Source organism: Pristis pectinata, chromosome 26 (assembly GCF_009764475.1).
Source record: "Pristis pectinata isolate sPriPec2 chromosome 26, sPriPec2.1.pri, whole genome shotgun sequence".
Classification (NCBI taxonomy): Eukaryota; Metazoa; Chordata; class Chondrichthyes; order Rhinopristiformes; family Pristidae; genus Pristis; species Pristis pectinata.
Genome location: NC_067430.1, coordinates 16,772,234 through 16,796,381, shown reverse-complemented (window position 1 = coordinate 16,796,381; position 24,148 = coordinate 16,772,234). Strand labels below are relative to the sequence as shown.

Below are 24,148 nucleotides of genomic sequence, written 5' to 3'. Positions count from 1 at the left end.
AGTTAATGTTTCAGGTCATCAAGCTGAATGTTAACTTTTTCTCTCTTTCAGTTTCCCAGCTTCTGCAACTTAGTTCATTTCAAGTAATGGGTTTATAATTTCTATATTCTGTGTCTTTGAAATAATAGATATCAGGTTCATAAAGCTGTCTGTAGCTCTTTAGAAGTGATTCATGTGCAGAATTTTTGTCTTTTTCATTTTTTGGCATTGCATTTCTGATTCTGTATTGGAAGCCAATGACTAAAGCTTTATAATCTTTGTCTGCTTAAATAGTTTTCCTCTTTTAGCTCTTTAGCTTTCCTATCCACAATATCAGAATTAAATTTGCTACAAATGTTCTGAATATAAATTTGTGATTTTGATTTTTAAAAATTTAGAATAATTCTGGAAATATGAATTTAATTGGCAGGGTTCCAAAGACGTACGGGTAGGTTAATTTGGGTTTAAAATGGGCGGCGCGGACTCGTTGGGCCGGAAGGGCCTGTTACCACGCTGTAAATAAAATTTAAAACATTTATTGCTCCCAAAGTTACACTTGAACTTGCAACCAAATCATAATACTGATATTGCTTTTCTAAATTCACTGTCAAAGAATTGTGTCCAGGATGTTAATTAAATTAGATATTGGAAGAACTTATTATTTGCTGGTGACATTTTTGGTATCCACCTTATTGGAATATTGTAGGCATTCTTCATTCTTTTACTGGAGGAAACACTGTGTGAGAGGCACCATTCAATGGGTCACACCTAAGATGCTGCTTGTTGCTTTACATTGCACCAAACACTTTTTGTGCAGTATGCATTAATAAGCAGTTCCCCTACCCCTCCCAACAACGAGGTCAGTGAGAAAGTAATGCTCTTTTTCTCTTCAGGCTGGTGGTGAGCTCCATGGAGGTTCTGGAAAGCTGTTTTGCTGTTGGATGCTCAATTGAAAAGGTAAACTATTTGTCTTGGTGATATTGGGGAAGAAAATGATTTATGCTATAACCTTGGATAGTCAATTGGTGAGGGGAGGCTGTTTAATAAAAAAAAATCTTTTGTTTTATTTATTTTCCACTTGTTCCATCTGGTAACTGGAACAGGGAAAATTCTTTAAAATCTAGAGAGAGATTTCATAGAAATTTGCTCTTTTGATGATGAAGGATGCTTTCAGTAACTACATCTTTTTCTCTAGGAAAAGAATAAACAGACAGCATTGGAACTGGCCACTATGTTGTTATCAATGCCAACTCCTTCCAGTGTTCAACAGCAAACTAAGGGTCTGCTGGCGAGTCTTCACAACAGTCGTGGCAGTTATCACAATCATAAGGTGACTTGTGTCTCACTGAATGTTTCACATACATGTGTGCAGTCAGTCTGTGTATTGGCCACATCTGCATTTATGGAAGGTTTATTTATTTCAAGGCCAAGGAGTGGAGGGTATTACAGCTTCTAATCTGCTTTTGAGGAACATAATTCAGTTGGATGTGCTGCAATGTTGGTCACAAATATGGAAACATCTGGTGTTTTTGAGAACTACCAGGCACAGTTGCCTCCTTGAAGGCAGTCAAATTAATGACGATATCAGCTAAGTTCTGGTGGCAACATCTGCTTTAGCTCATCTACTTCATTCTTTAACTCAGGGGTTACATGTCAATTTGCTATAGCAATGAATACTTGGTTTTGGAGGTGCTTTATATAATAGCAGAAAAGAGATATGCAGCCATTTGATGTAATATTTGAATAACACAATTACAGAATTTTTGCAAAATATATTTGAATTTTTATCCTTCCTGATCAGGATCAGGCTTTGCTGAATAATGCTGTGCAGATTCTGAATACTTGGAATAAAGATGGCCGTGATCTTGACCCAGAAGTGTTTCAACGACTAATAATCACGGCTCGTTCAATCGCCATGATGCGACCCAATAACCTTGTACATTTCACTGAGGTGAAAGCATCACAGTCTGATAAAGGTGAGCCTGTGTACATGGGTAAGCTGAGCAAATGCAGAAAATTCTGGAAGTAAAAGCATCATTGGAGAGAGACATGGCATTCCTGTTTGAGAGTAGAGCTTGCATCAGAACTGGAAACAAATTAAACAAAAAGAGTCTCTGAAAAACTGATGGGTATGCTGGTGTTGGGGGAAGGGAAAATCAGGAATTCTGTCATAGAGTGAGGTTAATTGGTTACCGATCCAACTAAAGTGTTTCTGAGAAGCTGGAGATTGTTGAAAACATCATAGGCTGACATCATTCCAATGAATCATTGAAAAGATATTAAAAGATGAAAGGAACATGAAATGAGGAAAAACGTTTGCACAAAGATGCACAGGTACAAGAACACTCGTGCCATCATATGCATTCATGCATTTGTATTTACCCTTTCAGTCCCCTTAATTTCATTATCTTGATTAGATCCCTGCATAACCAAGTTCAAAGTAATACAATCTTTTGTTAATATAACCCTTTAAACTCTGGTGTCATAAATCTTTGCTGTATCCTAAGGCAAATGTATTTTCTGCACAAAATGAAGTCTAGGAGTCTGCTCAGAGCACCATACATCTGAAGGTTCACCCTTCCTAAGACTAAGACCACCACTCTTTTGGTACTGTCTTGTACCATGATTCCTCCTTGTAATGTGCACTAGTTTTCATCAATTCAAGGGAGAATTGTGATGCTTGCTCTGTATGCAAGCTGACTTTTCATCCTCCTTATCCCTAATGTGCAAAAAAAAATCTGCATGCTTAAGTAGACAATAGTTGATACTCACCATTTCTGTTATTTGATTTAATGAAAAAACCTTCAAGGCAGCATCTGTTATCTGATCTGGATGTTCAGTGGCAGTAATATTATGTGAGCTGTTTGTTTATGGCAGTATATTTTTAATCTTTGCAGTTGTGTAAAGGCAGCTACCAATGAGGTGAGTGGTTATTTGTCAAATCCAAAGACTGTTCTTCCTGCATAGATAACAAAAAAAAATGACTCGTCACTAACATTTCAACAGTACTAATCAAATATTATCTGCCAAGAAGAGTCCAAGTGACTACAGTTGAACTGCCATCAATGAATAGGCAAGACCAAATAGAGAATTATTGGCATGCTGGACAGTTAATCCAATTTTCTGTAGTGTTAATAATAATCCAGACCAAGATAAATAATGAGATTTGATGTGACTGTATTCAACCAAGGCCTGAATACAAATATAATTAAATTACTACATAACTAAAAGCCTAGATTCCAGGGTTTTGAAAGATGAAGCTATGAAGATTGTGAATTGCATAGTTTCTAGAATGGTTCCCATAGATTGGAAGGTAGTAAATCTAACCCCTCTTTTTAAGAAAGGAAAGCAAGAATAAGTAGGCAAATGCAGGTCATCTACACTGCTGTCTGTATTTAGCAAAATATTATGAAGGAAATGATAAGAGGGCACTGTAAAACAAAAAAATTAGCATTGGGTAAAGACAACATGAATTTATGCAAGAAAAATCATGTTTGACAAAGCTGTTACATGTTTTGAGGTTGTAACTGGCAGAATAGATAAGGGGGACACAATATGTGGTGTATTTGGATTTCAGAGTGTATTAATTAAGGTTATTCAGATTATTAAAAATAGTTAAAGCTCATGAGATTGGGAATAATAAAATGTCATGCCTTGAAGATTTGTTAACTGACAGAAAACAGCAGGAATAAATAGGTCATATTCAGATCAGAAGTCTGGCTAATGGGGTGCTCCAGGGTTTGGTGATGACGCCTCAGCTATTCACAATCTATATCAATGTTTAGATGAGAGGGCCAAGTGTAAAATATCTAAGTTTGCTTATGAAACAAACCTGTGGTGTTGTGAGATGCAGAGAGGTTCTGGGGGTATTGACAGGTTAAGTGAATGGGTGAGGACATAGCAAATGGAAAATTACGTAGAACAATGGGAACTTCCTGCTTTCATAGAAAAGCAGAATGTATGTATCTAAAATGGTGAGAAATTGAAAAATGTTTGTGTCTAGAGGGAGTTGTGTGTCCTTGTACATGAACCACTGAAAGTTATCTTGCAGGTTATAGCAAGCAATTAGGAAGGCAAATAGTATATTGGCTTTTATTGCAAGAGGATTTGAGTACAAAAGTAAAGACATCAGTACATAGGCCCTGGTGAGACTGTACCTGGAATATTGTGTATGTCTGGTCTCCTGACGTAAGGAAGGATATACTTGACATGGAGACAGTGCATCAAAGATTCAGCAGGTTGATTCTTGGGACTTGGAGAGAGTTAGTGGGGAATTATCCATGAAGAGAAATTAATCAGACAAGTCTTTGGAGAACGAGAGGTGCTCTGGACAGATGATGTTTTCCCTGCTTGGGGTTTCCAGAACTAGGAATTAGTCTCAAAATAAGTGGTTGGCCATTTTAAAACCAAGATGAGAAAAACATTATTCAATTGGAGGGTAATTAACCTTTTGTATTCCCTATCCAAGTGAGCTTTGAGTGTTCAGCTGATGAATATATTTGAGGCAGGGATAAATAGATGTTTGTATGTTAGGGGAATTGGGGGGATATGGGTTCAGTGCAGGGAAGTGGTGCTGAGGTAAAAGATCAGCCAAGATCTTTTGAATGGTGGAGCAAACACTAGGGGGGCAGATGTCCTTGTTCTGCTTCTATTTCTATTATTCTAGTCCCCCTTATCTATTGTGAAATCTTGCCATTTCAGATTTTTAACTATGTCATACTCAGCAGAAAAAATAATTACTAAGTTTAATCTTTCTCTAGAAGGAACGGATGAACGAGATCATGTCCACAGGAGTGCAGAAGCTGAAGGCTGCAGTTTTATCATGCAGTTAGTCACTCACTTCTGGAGACTCCATGCATCCAAACCTAAGAATGCATTCCTGGCTCCTGCTTGCCTACCTGGTAATTGTAACTCAATGCCTACATGTTTTAGCTAAATATCTAGTAAATAAAAAATGTAAAGTATATCCATAAAAGATAAAATATAATAGATGAAGATTTGCAACCGGAACCAGAGTTCCGAATGATCGGAGCTTTCCTGAAAGAAACATTATTTTGCAGTCGTAGTTTAGTTTTCTGTGTTTGTTTGCCAGTAAGTTATAACGTGCTTGTGGAATCTTTGAAGATACGTTAAATATATCGTCGAGAATATAAAGAATCTGCTTTCTATATTTATTAAATAGGAAGAACTGTACATTAGGGATGTATTGAAATAATTTCAGCTTTGCAAATGTCACTTAAGTATATCTACGTGTACAATACTGCTGAACTTATATTACTTGTACTGAAATGTTTATCAAGTATTGGGAGGTTTGCTCAATGGTAAAATTGATTGTTGAAACATATTTCACAGTTTTCATTTTCCTTTTTAGGTCTGACTCACATTGAGGCAACAGTGAACGCATTGATTGACATTATTCATGGTTATTGCACCTGTGAGCTGGACTACATTAATGCTGCTGCAAAGGTTTACATGCAGATGCTGCTGTGTCCTGTAAGTACCTCTATTTTATGGGAAGTAATGGTTGTTTGTTTAATCATAACTAGTCAAATTTGCAGCTGTATTTTCTCAGGTGTGAGCAGCCTGTTTTGTATTGGGTTTAAGATTAAATTTGAATATCAGCTGTGCCTGTGTCGAATAGTTCTGAAATGGTATTTACTTGTTACAGTTAGTGCTAGTTATCTGTGTAATAGAGCTTAACCAGCAGTGTTCTGTATCTAGTCAGTCTAAATTGTTCTCTCTCAGGACCATTCGGTGAGTTTTGCCTGTAAGCAGGCACTGATACGTGTATTGAGACCACGGAGCAAACGCAGGCACGTCACGCTACCCTCTCCTCCCCGCAGCAACACCCCAATGGGTAAGGAGCAAGAGAGCTGAATGATTATATGCAAATGCAATGTAATAATGTGCCTTGTATTGTCTAGTTAACAGAAATGTTGCTATTCACAAAACCTCTGGAAGCATTCACCTGAAGTGGTTAAAAACCTGAAATGGTTAAAAAGCAGGTATAGCCACCCTCCTATTGTATTACTTCAAGGACCATTAAATAAATCCATTATGATATTCAGAAATGCATTATTCACCTCTCAAGGCATTGAATTTTTTTTGCAGCTCTTGTTGCTACATTAATTTTTGAATCTATTTCTGCAAGTGCTGAATAAAATTCCAGTATGCTTTTGCAGAAATAAATTCATGAGTGCATGTACATTGCATCAGGCTTCCAGCACTTGTCAGTGTATATACATTTTTGCAGAACACTAGCATACTTCATTGTACGTATGCTTCACCAATGAGCTTCTGTGTTAATACCACAGTATTAGCCTTTAAGGTTTTCCTATCTATGGAATATTGCTGTAAGACTTGACTTTGTACTGAAGTTTGTACTAAATGAACAGACACTTCATAGTTGATATTTGTAGTACATTGGTATACAGTGAGATTCATTTAAGTGTAAGCAACAATCTTCATTTGTTTGTAGGTGATAAAGATGACGACGATGATGATGATGCTGATGATAAAATGCAACCATCAGGAATGCCAGGCAGTGAAAATATCCGTCAAGAAAGTCAGGAACAAAGTGAAGTGGATCATGGAGACTTTGAGATGGTGGTCAGCATCATAAAAAGATAAATAGTGTTTCATTTACTGACTAAAAGATAAGATTACTAATCATTGTCAGCATATAGAGACTTTTCTGTGCTCCAATCTCCTTTTACTTGTGTGGATACAACTGGAAATTGCAGTAAATATGCAGCTTTACACAATGAGTATAATTGATGTGAATGTGGAACTGGAGTTGACAGTATGGAATGCCACACCACAGTGGCACTCCATTCTGGTAATCTGATACCAGTGGTTCTCTAGGCTTAGTGTTCTAGATTTCAGTGCATCATCAGCTTACATGTCCATAGTACCTTTAACATAATAAGAAATGCCAGGAGCATTATCAGATAAAATTTGACATTGAGCCACATGAGGTTATCAGTACAAGTGACCAGGAGTTCAGTCAGAGGTTTAAGCTGTGTAAGAGGAGGAGAGAGGGGCAGAGAGGTGTAGGGAGAAAGCTCCAGAGCTCGCAGCTGATACAGCTGTACAAGATGTTACTATTTTACAGACAGCATGCAAGTGCAGGTTGTTATGAATTATAGGAAGATCTGGTGGATAGTCCAGAGCTCTTTATGCTTCAAGCAAGTAATCTTGTCATTTCAGATAGTTGCCTTTTGTTAGTGCAATGCAGCCTGGATTCAGTAGATGTCACTGGGGTAGCATATATTCTAAGGCACTCCTCATTAGCTTATTTCACTTCTAAGGCAGTGAGAGTGGGCATCTAGAGCCATGCCATAAACTTGAGTATTTTTCACCTGATATTACTCTGATAAAATTTGCTTCTTCTGATCCCTTTGACCGTGATTGTTACTTGTTCCCTTTTTTGCAGTCGGAATCAATGGTTTTGGAGTCAGCAGAAAATGTCACTAATGGAAACCCTTCCCCTCTGGAAGCTCTGTTGGCGGGAGAAGAGGGTTTCCCACCGATGCTAGACATCCCTCCAGATGCCGATGATGAGACTATGGTGGAACTGGCGATTGCACTTAGCCTGCAGCAAGATCAACAAGGTACCGCACATTTGCTCTGATTTATTTGCAGTGGGAACATAATGGAGCTTGGCTAATTTGCAACGGAACAAATAGAACAAAAAAAAAGCTTCCTAATTTCAATTTCAGGGAAATAAAAATGGTTTCCTTCTGAAAAGTTACAGATGCTATAAATTCAAAACAAAAAGGCAAAATGGGAAAACCAATTTGGTGGCTGCACCTTCTTTAGCATCTGTAATTAAGTTGAAGAATGCAATGAGAGACAAAACAGTTAGATTAATGGTTCAGATGATTGTCTTTTGTCAGAGCTGGGCAGTCTGGATTGAGATTTGTCTCATTGTATTGTTACCTTGATTCACCCAATTTAACGTCTATATTGGCCTGACTGACTGATGAGTTTGTAGATCTAATAAATTAAAATCTGGGGAATTGTACACCACACTGACTGCATGCAGTTATTTTGGATTTGTTGGATGCTGTTGCAGTTGGTTCTGTAATTGAATATTTTATTGATTCCTGAAATCAACATACCAGTTATTGTAAGCTTGGCAGTATGGCTCTGCTTGTTTAAACCAAAGACTCAGCATTTTCCTTATGCTATCATGCTGATTAAGTATAGGTTTCCTGAATTAGAATTTCCAGCCCATGTTCTATTCTGAGTATGACTTTCTCCCAACAGCCTTGCTGTAAGAATAAATTACTGATGTTGAGATTTGCCCTTACTAGGCAGCAGCAGTAGTGCACTTGGCCTACAGAGCCTGGGACTATCTGGGCAAGCACCCAGCTCCTCCTCCTTGGATGCAGGGACGCTGTCTGATACTACAGCTTCAGGTAACTACATTAGTTAAATCTAATACACATCTATAGATGAACAAAATGTTTGTATAAATTCTGGTCTGGGTTTTCTTGGCATCAATCTTTGCCAGGCCATGATTACCATGAGCAAGAGTAGTATTCGTTCTGATTGGGTGTGTAGTGATTATAAATTGCCATTGGAATTAAATAAAATGAAGCAGATCAAATGTAATTGAGCAGTTTTTAGAAATAATTATTAAAGTACATTAATGGATTTCATAGCTTAAAATATATTTGAAAATTCTTAGCTGTCTTTTTCCTTACTTGGGTATCTTTTAGTTAGTTTAGATAGACTTGACTCCCAATAAGAGGGTCAAACTTGAGTGTCAGCCTTTACTTTTTGTGCTTTTGTTTGCCATCCCTACAGTTGGACTGCACTCTCCACATGTCTCATGTTGAGTTCTGTAGATTTTTAAAACTACAGGTTGGGAGAATGATTCTCATTTTATTTGCCTCAGTTGAACAAGTTGCACCTTGGTAAATTGTGGTACTTGATCATGCCTAATAAACCTGATGTTTCCTTTTGAAGGTGTGAGCAAAGTAGTGGATTTGGTAAAAGCTATGGATGTTAGTTAACGATCAGGGATTTGGGTAAAGTTAAACCTCTTGGAACAAAAAATAAATTATTGCACTCTTTAGAAACTAGCTGAGCAGTGGGTGATGGGGAGTTAGGGGATTAGAGGCAGGCACTCAGAATGCAGATTATAACCATAGAGGCATCCTCAACTGTTCTGTATTAAGGCTACAACTGTTCCCAAAGATGATAGGTGGCTTCTAGGTTTGCCAATGACAGAAAGATGGGGGGTGGCCATGTGGACGGAATCATAAAATTGCTAAAAGCGAAATATTAACTGAATAAATAAAAAGCACAATTGGGCCAAATAGATTTTATTGTAGGCTCATATGAAGTCCCTCACTTTAGATCTAGAAAGGATAGAATAGAGGACTTTCTAAATGGTGAAAAGCTAGAAGCAGTAGAAATGAAAGAGATGTAATTATGGTCAACAGCAAGCTACCGGATGGGGAGGAAAAATAATGGACTGCATCTTCAAGATTTCTGCATTCATGTCACGCATGCACAAAAATGCCGATGTTGCTGTTAGTAATGCAGAGAAATGTTGCAATTTTCACTGTAGCAAGGTCTAATGCTATGGACAGGTACAGAAGATGATCCAAAAGGCAAAAATCTAGAGATCTTCTGGAGTACAATGGGATAGAAGCTATAATACAGCCATACAAAGCCATCTGGCACACTTTGAGCAGTTCTGGATTTCATGCCTTAGTTGGTGGATAGAGCCAATTGGGGGACATAACAGCATAATGATGATGCTGACGGTTAAATTATGAGAAGTAATCACACAAACTAGGGTTGAATGTCCTGAAATTTTGAAGGTTAGATGATGATTTGAAGTTTGCTAGGTTTTGGGGAGGGGGGTGCGGTTGAGGCTGATAAATTTGGTAAAGAAAAACTATTTCTGCTGGTTGGGCAGGAGACCTCCACTACAAGGAACAATACATGCATGTCCTGACCCTGCATTATTTTAAATACTTTTGTCATATTGATCTGTAACCTTGGTTATTTTATTAACAAAACCTTTTCCCATTTTTTACATTATTCTTTGTTTTCATAATTCCATAAAGCAGGCAATATCCTAGTGAACCTGTACTGCACCCTCTCCAAACCTTCAATTATCCTTCCTATACTGCAAAAGCCAATATTGTACAAAATACTCACAATGACTTACGAACCCTTTCTGCTCTTCTGCAACATTTATTTACTGAATTATCACTGTTATATAAATAATTACAAACTGCAATAAACTCGATAAAACAGCTTTTTGAAACTAAACTCCATTTTAACGACATATCAGTAAATCTGAAGTTAAATCTGGCATTTGTCAATGTCCACAGTGTAAATGGTCACTTGCTTATTAAGCCAAATGGAAGTGAAATATTGAACTATGTTTGATGAACAGACTAGTTACAGTTGGAGATACCATTTTCCCAGAAGAATTGAACAATACTAGCAGTCAGCAAGCAAGCCACTATCGCCATCCTCAGTCCAAATTTCCTTTGTCTTTTCAAAGAGTCATTAACTGTTGGCACAAGTATTGGACAGAAAGAAGATTTCTGTCTAAAGTGCCTTTGCTCCACATGCATTGAAACTCACCCCCACCCACCCTTTCTGTAGGACAGGTGTCTGTGTGGGGAAGTATTATGTAGTTTGATCAAAAGCTTGAACCTTTCTGCACTTGTGCTTTTTTTTTTTCAGTTGTTGCAAATTAAAAACCGGTAAAAGACCGTGCCAAGTCCATGGTCTGCAGCTGTGTTTGTCTCAAACTTCTGTGCTTGTGCTCACGGTTTGTAAATATGGTGTTTTTACCTGTAACAGCCGTTGCTATGCTTTTAGCTCCAGCCTCTGATGATGAAGGGAGCACAGCAGCAACAGATGGATCAACACTGCGAACATCACCAGCAGAACACGGTGGCAGTGTGGGGTCAGAGAGCGGGGGAAGTGCAGTTGATTCTGTTGCTGGAGAACACAGCGGTGAGCCTGATCACATAGTGGGATGTTAGTTTAAACAAAAGGGATAAAATATGTCATAAGAAAGCTAAATTTACAATGCATTTTTGTACATGATCCATGTATGTCAGTGTATATAATTGAATTTTTCTGCAAACCAAGTGTTAGCTGCTGTAAACATAAAATTATTTTTAAGGTTTGTAAATTTTTCCTCCAGAAGAAGTCTCCAGTGCTTGATTGCTATACATCCTCTCTCGCCTGTTTGTCCTCAGCAATACACTGTTGTTCTTAATGTTTTGGATGTTAAAGGAATTGAGGGATAGGGGTTTGTAGGAGAAAGTGATGCTGAGGTAAAAGATCAGCTGTGATTTTACTCTGCTTTAACTTTTTATAAGACCATAAGATATAGGAGCAGAATTAGGCCATTTAGCCCATCGAGTCTTCAATCTCGGCTGATTTATTTTCAACCCCATTCTCCTGCCTTCAGCTTGTAACCCTTAACCCCCTTATCAATCTCTGTCTTAAATACACCCAATGACCTGGCCTCCACAGACCTCTGTAGCAACGAATTCCACAGATTCACCACCCTCAAGCTGAGGAGATTCCTCCTCGGCTCATTTTTAAAGGGACGCTGCTTTATTTTGAGGCTGTGCCCTTAGATTCTAGACTCTCCTACTAATGGAAACATCCTCTCCACTTCCACCCTATCCAGGCCTTGCCATATCCAGTGGATTTCAATGAGATCCCCCTCATCCTTATGAAATCTTTAGACTTTTTCCCAAGAAGTGTGTGCTAAAAGCAAAAGGGCATAAGTTTAAGATCAGAGACAGATTTAAAAGGGACGTCAGGGGCAGCTTCTTCACGCAGAGGGTGGTGTGTATTTGGAATGAGCTGCCAGAAATAGTGGTTGAGGCAGACAACATTTAAAAGCCACCTTGATGAGTACATGGATAGGAGAGGTTTAGAGGGCTATGGGCCAAACGCAGGCAAATGGGGCTAGCTCACTGGACAGATTGGGCCGGGGGCCTGCTTCTGTGCTGTATGACTCTATAATTCCATCAAGTACAGACCCAGAGATGTCAAATACTCCTCATATGCTAAGCCTTTCATTCCTGGGATCATTCTTATGAACCTTCTCTGGACCCTCTCCAGGGCCAGCATATCCTTCCTTAGATATGGAGCCCAAAATTGCTCACAATATTCTAAATGCAGTCTGACCAATGCCTTAAAAAGCCTCAGCAGTACGTCCTTGCTTTTATATTCTAGTCCTCTCGAAACAAATGCTAACATTGCATTTGCCGCCTTTACTACTGACTCAACCTGCAAGTTAACCTTGAGGGAATCCTGAACTAGGATTCCAAAGTCTCTTTGCACCTCTAATTTCTGAATCTTCTCCCCATTTAGAAAATAGTTTACACTTTTATTCTTCCTACTAAATTGCATAAGCCCACACCTCCCAATGCTGTATTCCATCTGCCACTTCTTTGCCCACTCTCCCAACCTGTCCAAATCCTTCTGTAGACTGCCTGCCTCTGCAACACTGCCTTTTCCTTCACCTGTCTTAGTATTATCTTCAAACTTGGCCACAATGCCGTCACCTCCTTCGTTCAGATCATTATTGTACAAAGTGAAAAGTTGCGGTCCCAACACTGATGCCTGCGGAACTCCACTGGTCACCGGCAGCCATCCTGAAAAGGACCCCTTGATCCCCACTCTCTGACTTCTACCAGTCAGCCAATCTTCTATCAATGCTAGCACCTTGTCCCAGCACCATGGGCTCTTGCGTTCTCCTGTTGCATCCATTGTTAAAGAACCACAGAATGAAACAGTTGCAAATTAGGCCTATTGGTTTGGCATGCCAGTGCTTGCTTGCTTGAACAAATTATCAAATTAGTCTCAATGTTCTGGTCATTCGTACTATCCTGCATTAGAATGACACATCATTCATATCTTATGCAGCCACACACTGTAGAAACAGCATTCCTGGTAATTTACAGTCGTCAGCCCTGTTGCTTTAAATCATTTCTCCTGAATGTAAATACTGAACACTACTTCATCTCTCTGATATTTTAAGTGTCTGTTTCAACAACATAGCCTAATAGGGAAAAAAAAATTATGACTCGATGCCCAGTAATGCAGTCTTTATATGGTTTAAAATTAAAATGCTGACATAACAAATAGGACTGGGAATAGTCCACAGGATCCCAGTAGCTGTTCGATAAGATTGTGGCCGGTCCGATCTTGTCCTCGGCTTCCCTGTAATACTTGACTCCCCTGTGACTCCCTAGAGCGGCACGGCAGATAGCGCTGCTGCCCTACGGCTCTAATGACCCAGGTTCAATCCTGACCTCCTGTGTTGTCTGTGTGGAATTTGCACATTCTCTTGACGACCAAGCAACATTCCTCCCACATTCCAAAGACATGCTGGTTGGTAGTTTAATTGGTTACTGTAAATTTCCCATGGAGTATTGGATGCTCCGAGAATAAGGATGGTGTTGATTGTCATTTGAAATTAAATGGGATTGTTATTAGAGCCAGGATACAGCATCGAGACCCGGCAACAGGACTGAGAAGGAACAGGAAAGATTGGCCAGTGTATAGCAGCATGTAGGTGGTGTGTGTGGCAGGGCACGGGGGATAGAAGCTGGTACGTGATAAGTGGACCCAGATGGGAAGGGAATGATGGGTGGATGGAATATGTGAGGTTTGGGGATGAGAGCGATGAACAAAGAGAGAAGAAAACTAGGTGGACAGTTTGGGTGTGTGTGGGAGCAGAACAACCGAGGTGTGGGTTATCTGAAATTAGAAAATCCAGTATTCATAGCATTGGTTTGTAAGCCATGTTGTTTTTCCAAATTGTTTTTGGTCTCTCTGTAGCAATGGAGAAGTCTGAGGACAGACAGGTCAGTGTGGGAGTGGGAAGAAGAGTGAATGACATGCCCCTAGAAGCTCGAGGTAGCTGTTGTGGGCAGAGCGCAGGTGTTCTGCAAAACAGTTGCCTAGTCTATGCTTAGTTTCCCAATGTAGAGAAGGCCACATTGTGAGCAGCAAATGCAGTAGACCAGGTTGGAAGAGGTGCAGGTGAACCTCTGCCTCACCTGGAAGGGCTGTTTAGGTTGCCGGATGGTAATCAGGGAGAGGTGAAGTGAGAGGTATTACACCTCATTCAGTTGCAGGTGAAAGTGGTGGGGAGAGATGAGCACACCAGGGAGTCCTGAAGAGAGTGTCCCTGTGGAATGCAGAAAGGGGGAAAGAGGGAAAGACGTGACTGGTGATGGGATTGCATTGGAGCTAGTGGAAATGCTGTAGGATAATGTGTTGGATTCTGCATCATAAGAGGGTATGAGAATATGTCCAGTTATTCAGGAACTAACTCTGATGTTCAGACGGTTGTTCATTCTATCCAACTTTAATAGGAATATAATTTTTAAAAATCAGAATCAGATTTATTATCACTGACCTATGACGTGAAATTTGTTATTTTGCGGCTGCAGTACAGTGCAAAGACACAAAAATCTATAAATTACAAAAATAGTGCAAAAAAAAGGAATAATGAGGTAGTGTTCATGGATCGTTCAGAAATCTGATGGGAAAAGCTGTTCCTGAATCGTTCAGGCTCCTGAACCTCCTCCCTGATGGTAGTAACAAGAAGAGAGCATGTCCAGGATGGTGAGGGTCCTTAATGATAGATGCCACCTTCTTGAGGCACTGCCTTTTGAAGATGTCCTCAATTAAATATACTTCTGATTAACTCTCAGTTCTGGTTAGGTTATTTTTTAAAGATTAGGTAAGCAACTTATTTAAAGTGTGAAAACTTGTACCCTTTTTAATGGAAAACTAAATAATGAAAGAATCTAAATGATTTCTCGAACCTAAACGTATATTCAAGCAGTAATAATTTCATTAGCACAGTAACCAGGGTGTAAATAGGTATATAAATGTATGGTATACATATATATTTCTATATGGTGTGTGTATGTGTACACATTCATGTTTGATACAGCTAGCCGCAATACAGTTTAACCCTTTCTTTTAATCTATAGTATCTGGGCGCAGCAGTGCATATGGAGATACAACAGCAGAGGGACATCCTACAGGTCCAGGCAGCGTCAGCTCCAGCACTGGAGCAATTAGTACTACCACAGGACAGCAAGAAGGTGAAGGATCGGAAGGAGAAGGTGAAACAGATGGTGACTTACATACAAGCAACCGGTGAGAAAAGACTCCTAATCTCAAAAAAAAAGGCCCTCAAATGATTTTTGCCATCTGACCAAAGTAGAGTTAACCAGTGATGCCAAATTGCATTTCATCTGGCCATCACCAATAGAGCATATAAAGTTTATATTAAGGTTTCATAATGAGTGATCCCTCTACTTCTCCTCGTATAGGCTCCACATGGTACGACTGATGTTACTCGAGAGACTCTTACAGCATTTGCCTCAGCTCCGTCATGTTGGAGGAGTTCGAGCTATTCCTTACATGCAGGTGGGCTCTGTTTCACTGAGCTTTTTCTAAATTTTTTTTACATTGTTGAGGGTGACACAAAATTTAGTTTTATCTTAAGTGGGACAAGAAATTGATTGCTAGGTTGGGGATTACAAATAATTAATGCATTGTCATTTGAAATAAGATGGGAAAATGCTACTAGTTTCTCTCAAAGGCCTGCTCCATATTTTACCTTCCAGCCATGGAAATAATTAAAGGTTGTGGATTAAAGAAATAGCTGATGGAATTTTGAAGTTATATCCTTGTCAGTTTCCCTTTACACCATGAAATATTTTAAGGGTAATGCCCCTGATATTTTCTGTCCTCATATGCTCGTCGTGATTCTACGATCAGTGGCCTTACCCACTTCCTTTGTCAGCCCCTTAATCTGCAGTAACTCCACTAAGTTGTCCAGATAGTGCCCTGCTGAAACACTGCATAAGAAAATAATAACTGTGATGATGGAGTAGATCAGGACTTCAGAGCTTAGAAAGATTAGAAGTCCTAATGCTGTGTCCAGTGTTCCTTGATACTGTCTTATTTTGGAAGTATCAAAACTGGACTTGCACTTAGGAACAGGACAATGAAGAATAAATTGATTGTAGCTGTCATGGAGGAAATTTGGCTTAGAAAATTGGGGATCAGATGTTACATTGTTGATCAGTTTGAAAACATTTAACTTATACCTAGGCTTTATGTTATTGATGTTTTGATTATATGCTTGCATTTGTCCATCAGGTAATCTTAATGCTGACTGCTGACTTGGATGGAGAAGATGAGAAAGATAAAGGAGCCTTAGACAATTTGCTTTCCCAGCTTATTGCAGAGCTGTGCATGGACAAAAAGGTAATGATATTTCTGTAATTGATTTTGATTTATAATTTTGAATGTATTTTCACTCTTTCAATATTGTTGAGCGATCAGGTGGCAACCCTCAGACTGGTGCTACTACTGTTGTAGCATATGCCAAAAGAAAACATTTAAGAGTAACTTGGCCATCAGTAATAGGTTCATCCCCCATCAGACTGACTGATGTCACTGAATGATTGATGCCACTGCTGCATGGGAGAGTAGCAGTTAGCGTAATGCTATTACAGCGCCAGTGATCGCGGTTCAATTCCTGCCACTGCCTGTAACAAGTTTGTACATTATCCCCGTGACTGCATGGGTTTCCTCCAGGTGCTCTGGTTGCCTCCCACATTCCAAAGACGTACAGGTTAGTAAGTTAACATGGGTGTAATTGGGCGGCGTGGGCTCGTTGGGCCGAAAGGGCCTGTTACCGTGCTGTATAAATAAAGTTTTAAAAAAACTTTTAGATTTGAAGTATGCTTGTTGAAACCTAATGTTACATGGTTGGTTAATATCATTAAAAATACTGAATATAATAATCCAGAAAATTCTACCAAACCATCATAAATTCTCTTACCAAAAATGCAGCAGTGGTCTGTGCAGAATGAATTGTATTGAACTACACAGAATGAGCTTAGTACACTGGAAGAGGAGTTAGGAAAGTTGTGGGGCCTTTTGGGCCATTCTCAATAGTCACATGTTGCAACTCTGTCATGAAAAGTTGTGAAATTGAATTGAATAAATGGAGAAATTTGTGGACTGGTGTCAGAAAAGTAACCATAGTAGTTGCAAATTTTTCCAAGAACCAAGTAGTTCATTAATGCCCTTCAGGGAATGGAGGCTGGCATCTCTGGCTGTTCTGGTCTACACACAATTCTAGTTCCACACAATAGGGTTGACTCTTTATGGCCTCTGAAATGGTCCAGCACACCAACCAGTTCTTAAAGAGATGCTAGAGGGTTCAGTCATAGGGAAATAGCACCATCGTCACCACCATGTCAAAACTGCTAAGGGTGGGCAGTAAATGCATCTTTCCAGTATTATCTGCATCCCAAGAATAAGTGAAGACGTTCAGAATCTCAGTTCCTGTGTTGATTGCCGGTGACTCTTTTGCTTAGGACGTTTCTAAGAAGAATGATCGCAGCCCACTGAATGAAGTGCATTTGGTGATCATGAGACTCCTCAGTGTGTTTATGTCACGAACTAAATCGGGCTCAAAATCTGCTTCTGAGGTATGTCACTACATCACGTATCTTCATTTGTGTAAATAATCAGTTTCTGTTAATAAAATTATTTGCATCTGCTTTGCTTAAATGTAGTGTTTAAAATCTTATTTTTAAATTCCTATGAAGTGTAGGATGTGTTTCACCAGAGTCTGAGAAAATAATCTTTTCATACTTACAGGCTTCATCACTGATCTCCAATGCCACAGCCACTGCATTATTAAGTTCAGGAGCCATTGACTATTGTCTTCATGTTCTTAAATCATTGTTGGACTACTGGAAAACACAGCAGGGTGAAGAGGAAGCTGTAGCAACAAGTCAACTCCTGAAACCACATACTTCTTCATCACCACCAGACATGAGCCCATTTTTCCTGCGACAATATGTGAAGGTAAACCGCAAGCCCCAATGTGGTGTTACAGAGATATAATGCTTTAAATAAAATGTTAGTTATGGATTCAAGCTAAGTCTGCAGAGCAAAAGTATTTGACATGTATAAAATTTGAGGGCAACGGAAGATATGTAATAGTATAAAGGAAGATGATACATAGATTCTGTTTATGATTGGTTTATATGGGAGATCTGTGGTAATTTCCCCATCATTGATTTCTGCATCACAAGTTTTTAAATTCTTCATAAATGCTTGCTTTTCTCCCCCCAGGGTCATGCTGCGGATGTGTTTGAGGCATACTCACAGCTCTTGACTGAAATGGTGTTGAGATTACCATACCAAATAAAGAAGATTGCTGATGCAAACTCTCGGATTCCCCCACCTATTTTTGACCATTCTTGGTTCTACTTCCTGTCTGAAGTAAGCATCTATTCACAAGTCCACAACTGGTTACATGGTAGTTTGTGTGTGTGTGTCTATGTACACATGGATGTATATCACATTAATGGTACAATTGCTGAACTACTTTAACAAAGTTTACTCTTATTCCAGTACCTCATGATCCAGCAGACTCCATTTGTACGTCGTCAAGTTCGCAAACTCCTGTTGTTCATTTGTGGATCAAAGGAAAAGTACCGTCAGCTACGTGACTTGCACACACTTGACTCTCATGTTCGAGGAATTAAGAGGCTGCTGGAGGAGCAGGGAATTCATCTGAGAGGTGGTATAGTCACAGCTTCATCAGGATCTGCTCTGCAGTATGATACACTCATTAGCTTGGTGAGTTGAGGCTGATTCCCACTCAGGAGACTGAGATTTCTGCTGGCAACATACCAAATTCTGAAATAATTTATTTTCTGAAGACACCATTAAAGTATGGGATTGCTTTTGCTACAATGGACAGGAAGTATTGTGTTGTCTTCCACTAGTCATATTTTTCAACAATGATACTCTGCAATTTACTTTTACACAAATAATGTAGGTTGGTAATTGTTTGTTTCAATCAAAATGGCTTTCCGTTAATTTGATACCTTTATCCCTTGCAGATGGAGCATTTAAAGGCCTGTGCGGAGATTGCCAGCCAACGGACAGTGAACTGGCAGAAATTCTGCCTCAAGGATGATTGTATGTATAACCTCTCTAGATGTTGAAATGTTTGTCTGAACTCAGCAAATGATTCTTATGATTTAGTACAAGATGAATCTTCCTCCATATAACAGTTTAGTTTCTTGAAACTTCAGTGTCTCTAAAGTCCCTTTTCCTGGATGTGGTCATTACGGTTGTGAATTTGTGACTGAAGCTTTTCACTGACAATTTTTATATTCTTGGCAGTGAAGAGCTTCAGTCACGAATCCACAATATCAATGTCCACATCTCCGAAGTGAAGGTTATAACAGTGAACCTAGAGATGCTGTGATCATGACTACCTTCAAAAATCTGACTCTGGTAATTACAGAGGGGTCTGCCTGCCTGTCAGAGGGGCCCTCTAAACCTCTTCCCTGTGGTCAAAGAGTTGCTACCTGAATTATGGTGTTGATTCCATCCATCTAGAGGCACAGTGGGTGTGATCTTCACTGTGTGACCACCCCCGGACACTGTCTGTGGCCTTTTTCAACCTCACCAAAGCCTCTGACTACATCTATCTGGCATGTAACACCCTCAAATTCAGCTGTCCACAGAAATCATATCATGTGTTTGCTTCATGATATTAAGCAGCAAGTTTGCAGCAGAAGACCATTGTCAAACAAGGCTGTGTCATTGCCCCAACACTTAGTCTTTCATGTTGCAGTGTTGCATCACACATCCAATAAACTGACTGCAAGGATGAACCTAATCTGCAGAACTAATGGGAAACTGTTCAATTTACAGTGACTACAGGCTAGAACCAACTCACTTGAACCTCAATAGTTGTACTGCAGTATGCAGAATTCACTTGTTTGTCTATGTCAGGGCCGAGCTCTAAGCTATTGGTGACTCGTTCATTCGAAGTAATTGAGAGTCTGGACTTAGCATTCAACATCCACAAGATGATGATCTTCTTCAAACTTGTTCCTGATGTACCACATTACCCTCCAACAATACAGGTTCACAACAAGACCCTGGAAAATGTGGAGTATTTCCCATATCTCATGGTCCATCTCACAGCAAAGGAAGATATTGATGATGAAACTCACCACCTCCAATAAACCAAGAATGGTCTTTGGCTGATTAAAGAAAATGTTGTTTGAAGTTCGAGATCTCAGACCTCATGCAGAACTCATGGTCTGTCTGGCAGCAGTGATCCCTGCTCTCCTTTGTCACTCTGAGACCTGGACTAACATGAACAAATAATTCAGTGCATTGGAAAAGTACCACCAATGTTGCCTCTGCAAAATCCTCCAAATTCACTGGAAGGACACATAAACTTGCATCATTGTCCTCTCCCAGGCCAACTTCCCCAGCAATGAAGCCTTGGTTACCCACAGTTGGCTACATTGGGCAGGCCACACCATTCATATACCCAACACCAGAGTCTGGAAGCAGACATTCAACTTTGAGCACTATCAGTGGAAGAAATTATCAGGCGTACAGAGAAAAAGAGCAAAAATCAAACTCTGGAGGAACTCTGTTGGTCAAGCAGCGTCAATGGTTGAAGTTTTGGGTTGAGGCCCTGCTTCAGGACTGAGGCAGGGTCTTGACCTAAAACATTGACCATCCTTTTGCCTCCACAGGTGCTGCTTGAGTTCTTACAGCAATTTGTTTTTGCTCTAGATTCCAGCATCTGCAATCTCTTGTGCCTTTGACAGAGGAGAAGGTTCAACTTTGTGCTCAAAACTTCCTTGAAGAAATGCAACATCCTCACTTTTTCCTGGGAATCCTTGGCCCACGACCACTTAAAGTGGAAAGAATATTCAAGATGGTATTGAGATGCACACAGTTGTCCTTGAAAGCAGCAGAAGGAGCAAACCACCTCAAAGCTACCAGCCTGCCTCTGGTTCTCACATTGGTCTCATTAGTCACCTGAGAACTCACAAAACGATAGTGTAAGGATGTCATCCTCAATCTTGAGGGACTGCTAAAGAAAAAGGAGGAACATTTAATTTGGAGAAAGACCACTTGGAAAAAAAATGAAAACAAATACAAAGTGAGCCTTAGACTAGCCGTCAGACTTCCTTAATCTAATGTTATGGGCCACTGTACCCAAATTAACATCAAATGGTGCTGCACATAAATAGGCTATTCAACGCCTAGAGCCTGTGTTAGTCTAATTTACACAGTAAACCTTGCTTAATCAAGATACCCTGCTCAATCCCCATGGTCTTGAATATTCCAGTTTTTACAAGCAACTCTTATTTTGAGAAAACAGTTTAGTCAGGTGCTTTAGTAAAGACATGCACAGAACACTCATACTAAATGTCTTTAAAATATGAATGTAAATATTGGGTAAAGTGCAACATTCCTGGAATTGACTGCATTATATTGTATTTGAAGAATGATCAACTTTTGCTGGTATTAGATTTATGTTTGCGATTCAAGTCAGTCAAATGAATTTTTTTTAATGTGTTCTTCTCTTCCTCCCCATCCCTCCAGCTGTTCTGTATTTCTTACTGCAGGTTAGTTTTCTGGTGGATGAAGGGGTCTCCCCAGTTCTCCTCCAGTTGCTTTCCTGTGCATTATGTGGCAGTAAAGTTGTCTCCACGACAACATCCAGCAACACCGGGGGCACTGGGACAACTACAACCTCCTCTAGCTCGGGACAGTCTGGATCTCAGTCCAAATCATCCAGTAAAAAGAGCAAGAAAGAGGAGCGAGAAAAGGAAAAGGATGGTAAGCTAATGTATTCCACTACAAATCATTATCTGCAGAATTTTGCCCTTATTTACATATGGGTACAGTAACATTCTTTACAGGATTAATAATTCAGAAGCCTGAACTGATAACTTGGATACACATTCAAATACCTCCTTGGCAGCTAGGGAATTTATTTAAGTAAATAATCTGGAATGAAAACAAATTTATGTTAGTAGTGGTGACTATGAAGCTGTTAGATTGTTGCTGAATGCTACCTGGTTCACTAATATCCTTCAGGGAAGACAATCTAATTTCTTTACCAGGTCTGATTTCAAGCTCACAATAATATGATTAACGCTTAACAGCCCTCTAAAATGAATAGCAAACCTCTCCGTTCAAGTGGATTTAGGATGGGCAATAAATGTTCGTGTTTGTCCGCAATGCCTGCTTATGACAAATAATTTATTTGCATGATATTTAAAATCTTACAAATGTTAAAAGAGACCATGTTAAAAATTAATAATGATGGATGTTCAGAAAATGGATTACCATTTTAAAAAAAAAACAGCAAAATGGAAAAATAAATCCAGGACAAGATTTCTCATATATCTGTGTGCCTACAAACCATATATAAGAACTACTGTAAAATGAACTCTGGTCTTCCTTGGAATTAATATTTTCACGCGTTCTTTTGGGAATTTGAGGAGTTTTATACTAGACAGTTAATATTTACATCTCTCCTATCTGGCAAATAAAAACATGGCTCTGCATCCCATTTTTTTCATTTTTGAAGCTGGGGTCAGAGCCAAGCTTAAACTGAGGGAGGCTAGTCTTGACTGAGTTCTACGTGAAATTCAGCTGTGTGCTTGGCTTGTTTCATAGTAAGAGCTTGCCACAAAACAATGGCAAAATTAGCAACCTTGTTACAGATGATTAGGATGACTAGTGTGGGACATGATGACATTTGCACTTGAACAGCAAGGGTTCTTTCAAAGTCTGAGCTAAGGCATTTTGTTGGAGTATATACTTAACGATAACAATACTGCAATTGATCTAGGAGAGTTTCATGGGTTACAACTTTCCTGTTTATCTAAGCATTTTTATATCTATCCAGGAAGTATTTTAATGGACGCTGTTTGAGAGTCTTGCTCTGTATGCAACTCCTGCTAATCCTACCCTGGGAATATTTCAATTTCTGAAGTATTTTTAAAATATTTGTATAATACATGAGCAAGACTTTCAAAGTATCAGTAATAATCCGGGCATTGTCTCGTGACGTGACTGGGCTACTTGCTTCTACTTAATTCACCTTGAGTAAGGAATTCCAGGGCTTTGACCAAGTACCATGATGAAATTACCAATTACCATGAAGAAGGCATGTCGCCCTAGGATAGCTTAGGATGCCCAATTCATATGACCTTGCAGATACCCGGAAATAGAGCTCAGAACACAAATAATTATGCTTAATGTGTATAGAAGCAAAGTGTTCTCTGCACCACTTAATAAATATTCATTTTCTTTGTTTGCTGTTAACAGAGAACACAAGCAGTCAGGAAGATCAGCTTTGCACGGCTTTAGTTAATCAACTGAATAAATTTGCGGACAAAGAAACACTGATTCAGTTTTTACGATGTTTCCTGTTGGAATCAAATTCCTCGGCTGTACGTTGGCAGGCTCACTGTCTTACTCTACATATATACAGGTAAGATGCAGGTTTCACCAATAGAATAGCTGAGTTAACATGACTATACAGAAAATACAATAAGTTGTTGAGAAGGACCAGTCTTACTGATGCTTTAGGGTTTAACCTGGAGACTATTCAAGTTCAACTTTAATGTAATACAGTTGTAACAGACTTTTTCCCTTGTTCCCACAGAAGTTCCATTCCTTTCCTCAATAGGCATTAACAGGAGAAATGTAACTATTAACAAAGACAGAGTCTAATGGAGACAACTGAGGGGCTTCCACTTTTCAGCATACATATTAATGATTTAAATAGTAAATTAGGCAGCCATTTATCTAAGCTTATTGAAGACCCCAGGTTAGTAAGTAGAGTACCTGTAAGCAGTGAAAAACCTTTGAAAAATAGCAAGAGGCTTAGTGTGGGGAATGTGTGGACCAAGCACAGGTAAATCTGTGAATTTGTCTGTGCAAGAAGCTGGGAATTGCGGGGAAGTAGGGAGATTTAGGGATCAGTGGAGAAGTCACTGAAAACTAATGGGCAATATAAAATACTATGAAATAATGATATGATGGAATCTTGTCCTTTATTTCAAGTTGCAGCATATCTTTTTACCTTTTATAAGCATGTTTAACTGAGTGTGGGTGGCAAGGTTTTGGAGCAGTTACTGCTGCTTCCTCACAGCTCCAGAAATCTCGGTTAGATCCTGACCCCGGGTGCTGTCTGTGCCTAATTTCCATGTCATTGCTGTGTCTGCATGGGAGTCCTCCTGTTTTGGTTTCTTCCCAAAGACATGCT

General features: G+C 39.4%; 1 protein-coding gene across 11 annotated transcripts in view; it reads left to right on the top strand.

The window, feature by feature from the left end:
• ubr4 (ubiquitin protein ligase E3 component n-recognin 4) overlaps positions 1-24,148 on the top strand; it is a 166,950-nt gene that overhangs the window by 85,917 nt on the left and 56,885 nt on the right. For 7 of the 11 annotated variants that reach the window (XM_052039092.1, XM_052039093.1, XM_052039087.1 and 4 more), the window contains 20 exons: positions 873-936; positions 1,175-1,309; positions 1,781-1,955; positions 4,740-4,880; positions 5,351-5,472; positions 5,725-5,836; positions 6,458-6,588; positions 7,415-7,592; positions 8,298-8,402; positions 10,837-10,974; positions 14,994-15,162; positions 15,339-15,435; positions 16,174-16,281; positions 17,403-17,516; positions 17,689-17,898; positions 18,169-18,318; positions 18,451-18,678; positions 18,945-19,023; positions 21,469-21,705; positions 23,206-23,371. In XM_052039092.1, coding sequence (XP_051895052.1) covers positions 873-936; positions 1,175-1,309; positions 1,781-1,955; positions 4,740-4,880; positions 5,351-5,472; positions 5,725-5,836; positions 6,458-6,588; positions 7,415-7,592; positions 8,298-8,402; positions 10,837-10,974; positions 14,994-15,162; positions 15,339-15,435; positions 16,174-16,281; positions 17,403-17,516; positions 17,689-17,898; positions 18,169-18,318; positions 18,451-18,678; positions 18,945-19,023; positions 21,469-21,705; positions 23,206-23,371 — 2,859 coding nt within the window. The remainder of the gene's footprint in view (positions 1-872; positions 937-1,174; positions 1,310-1,780; positions 1,956-4,739; positions 4,881-5,350; positions 5,473-5,724; positions 5,837-6,457; positions 6,589-7,414; positions 7,593-8,297; positions 8,403-10,836; positions 10,975-14,993; positions 15,163-15,338; positions 15,436-16,173; positions 16,282-17,402; positions 17,517-17,688; positions 17,899-18,168; positions 18,319-18,450; positions 18,679-18,944; positions 19,024-21,468; positions 21,706-23,205; positions 23,372-24,148) is intronic. The other 4 variants (XM_052039094.1, XM_052039091.1, XM_052039085.1 and 1 more) reach the window with 2 other exon arrangements.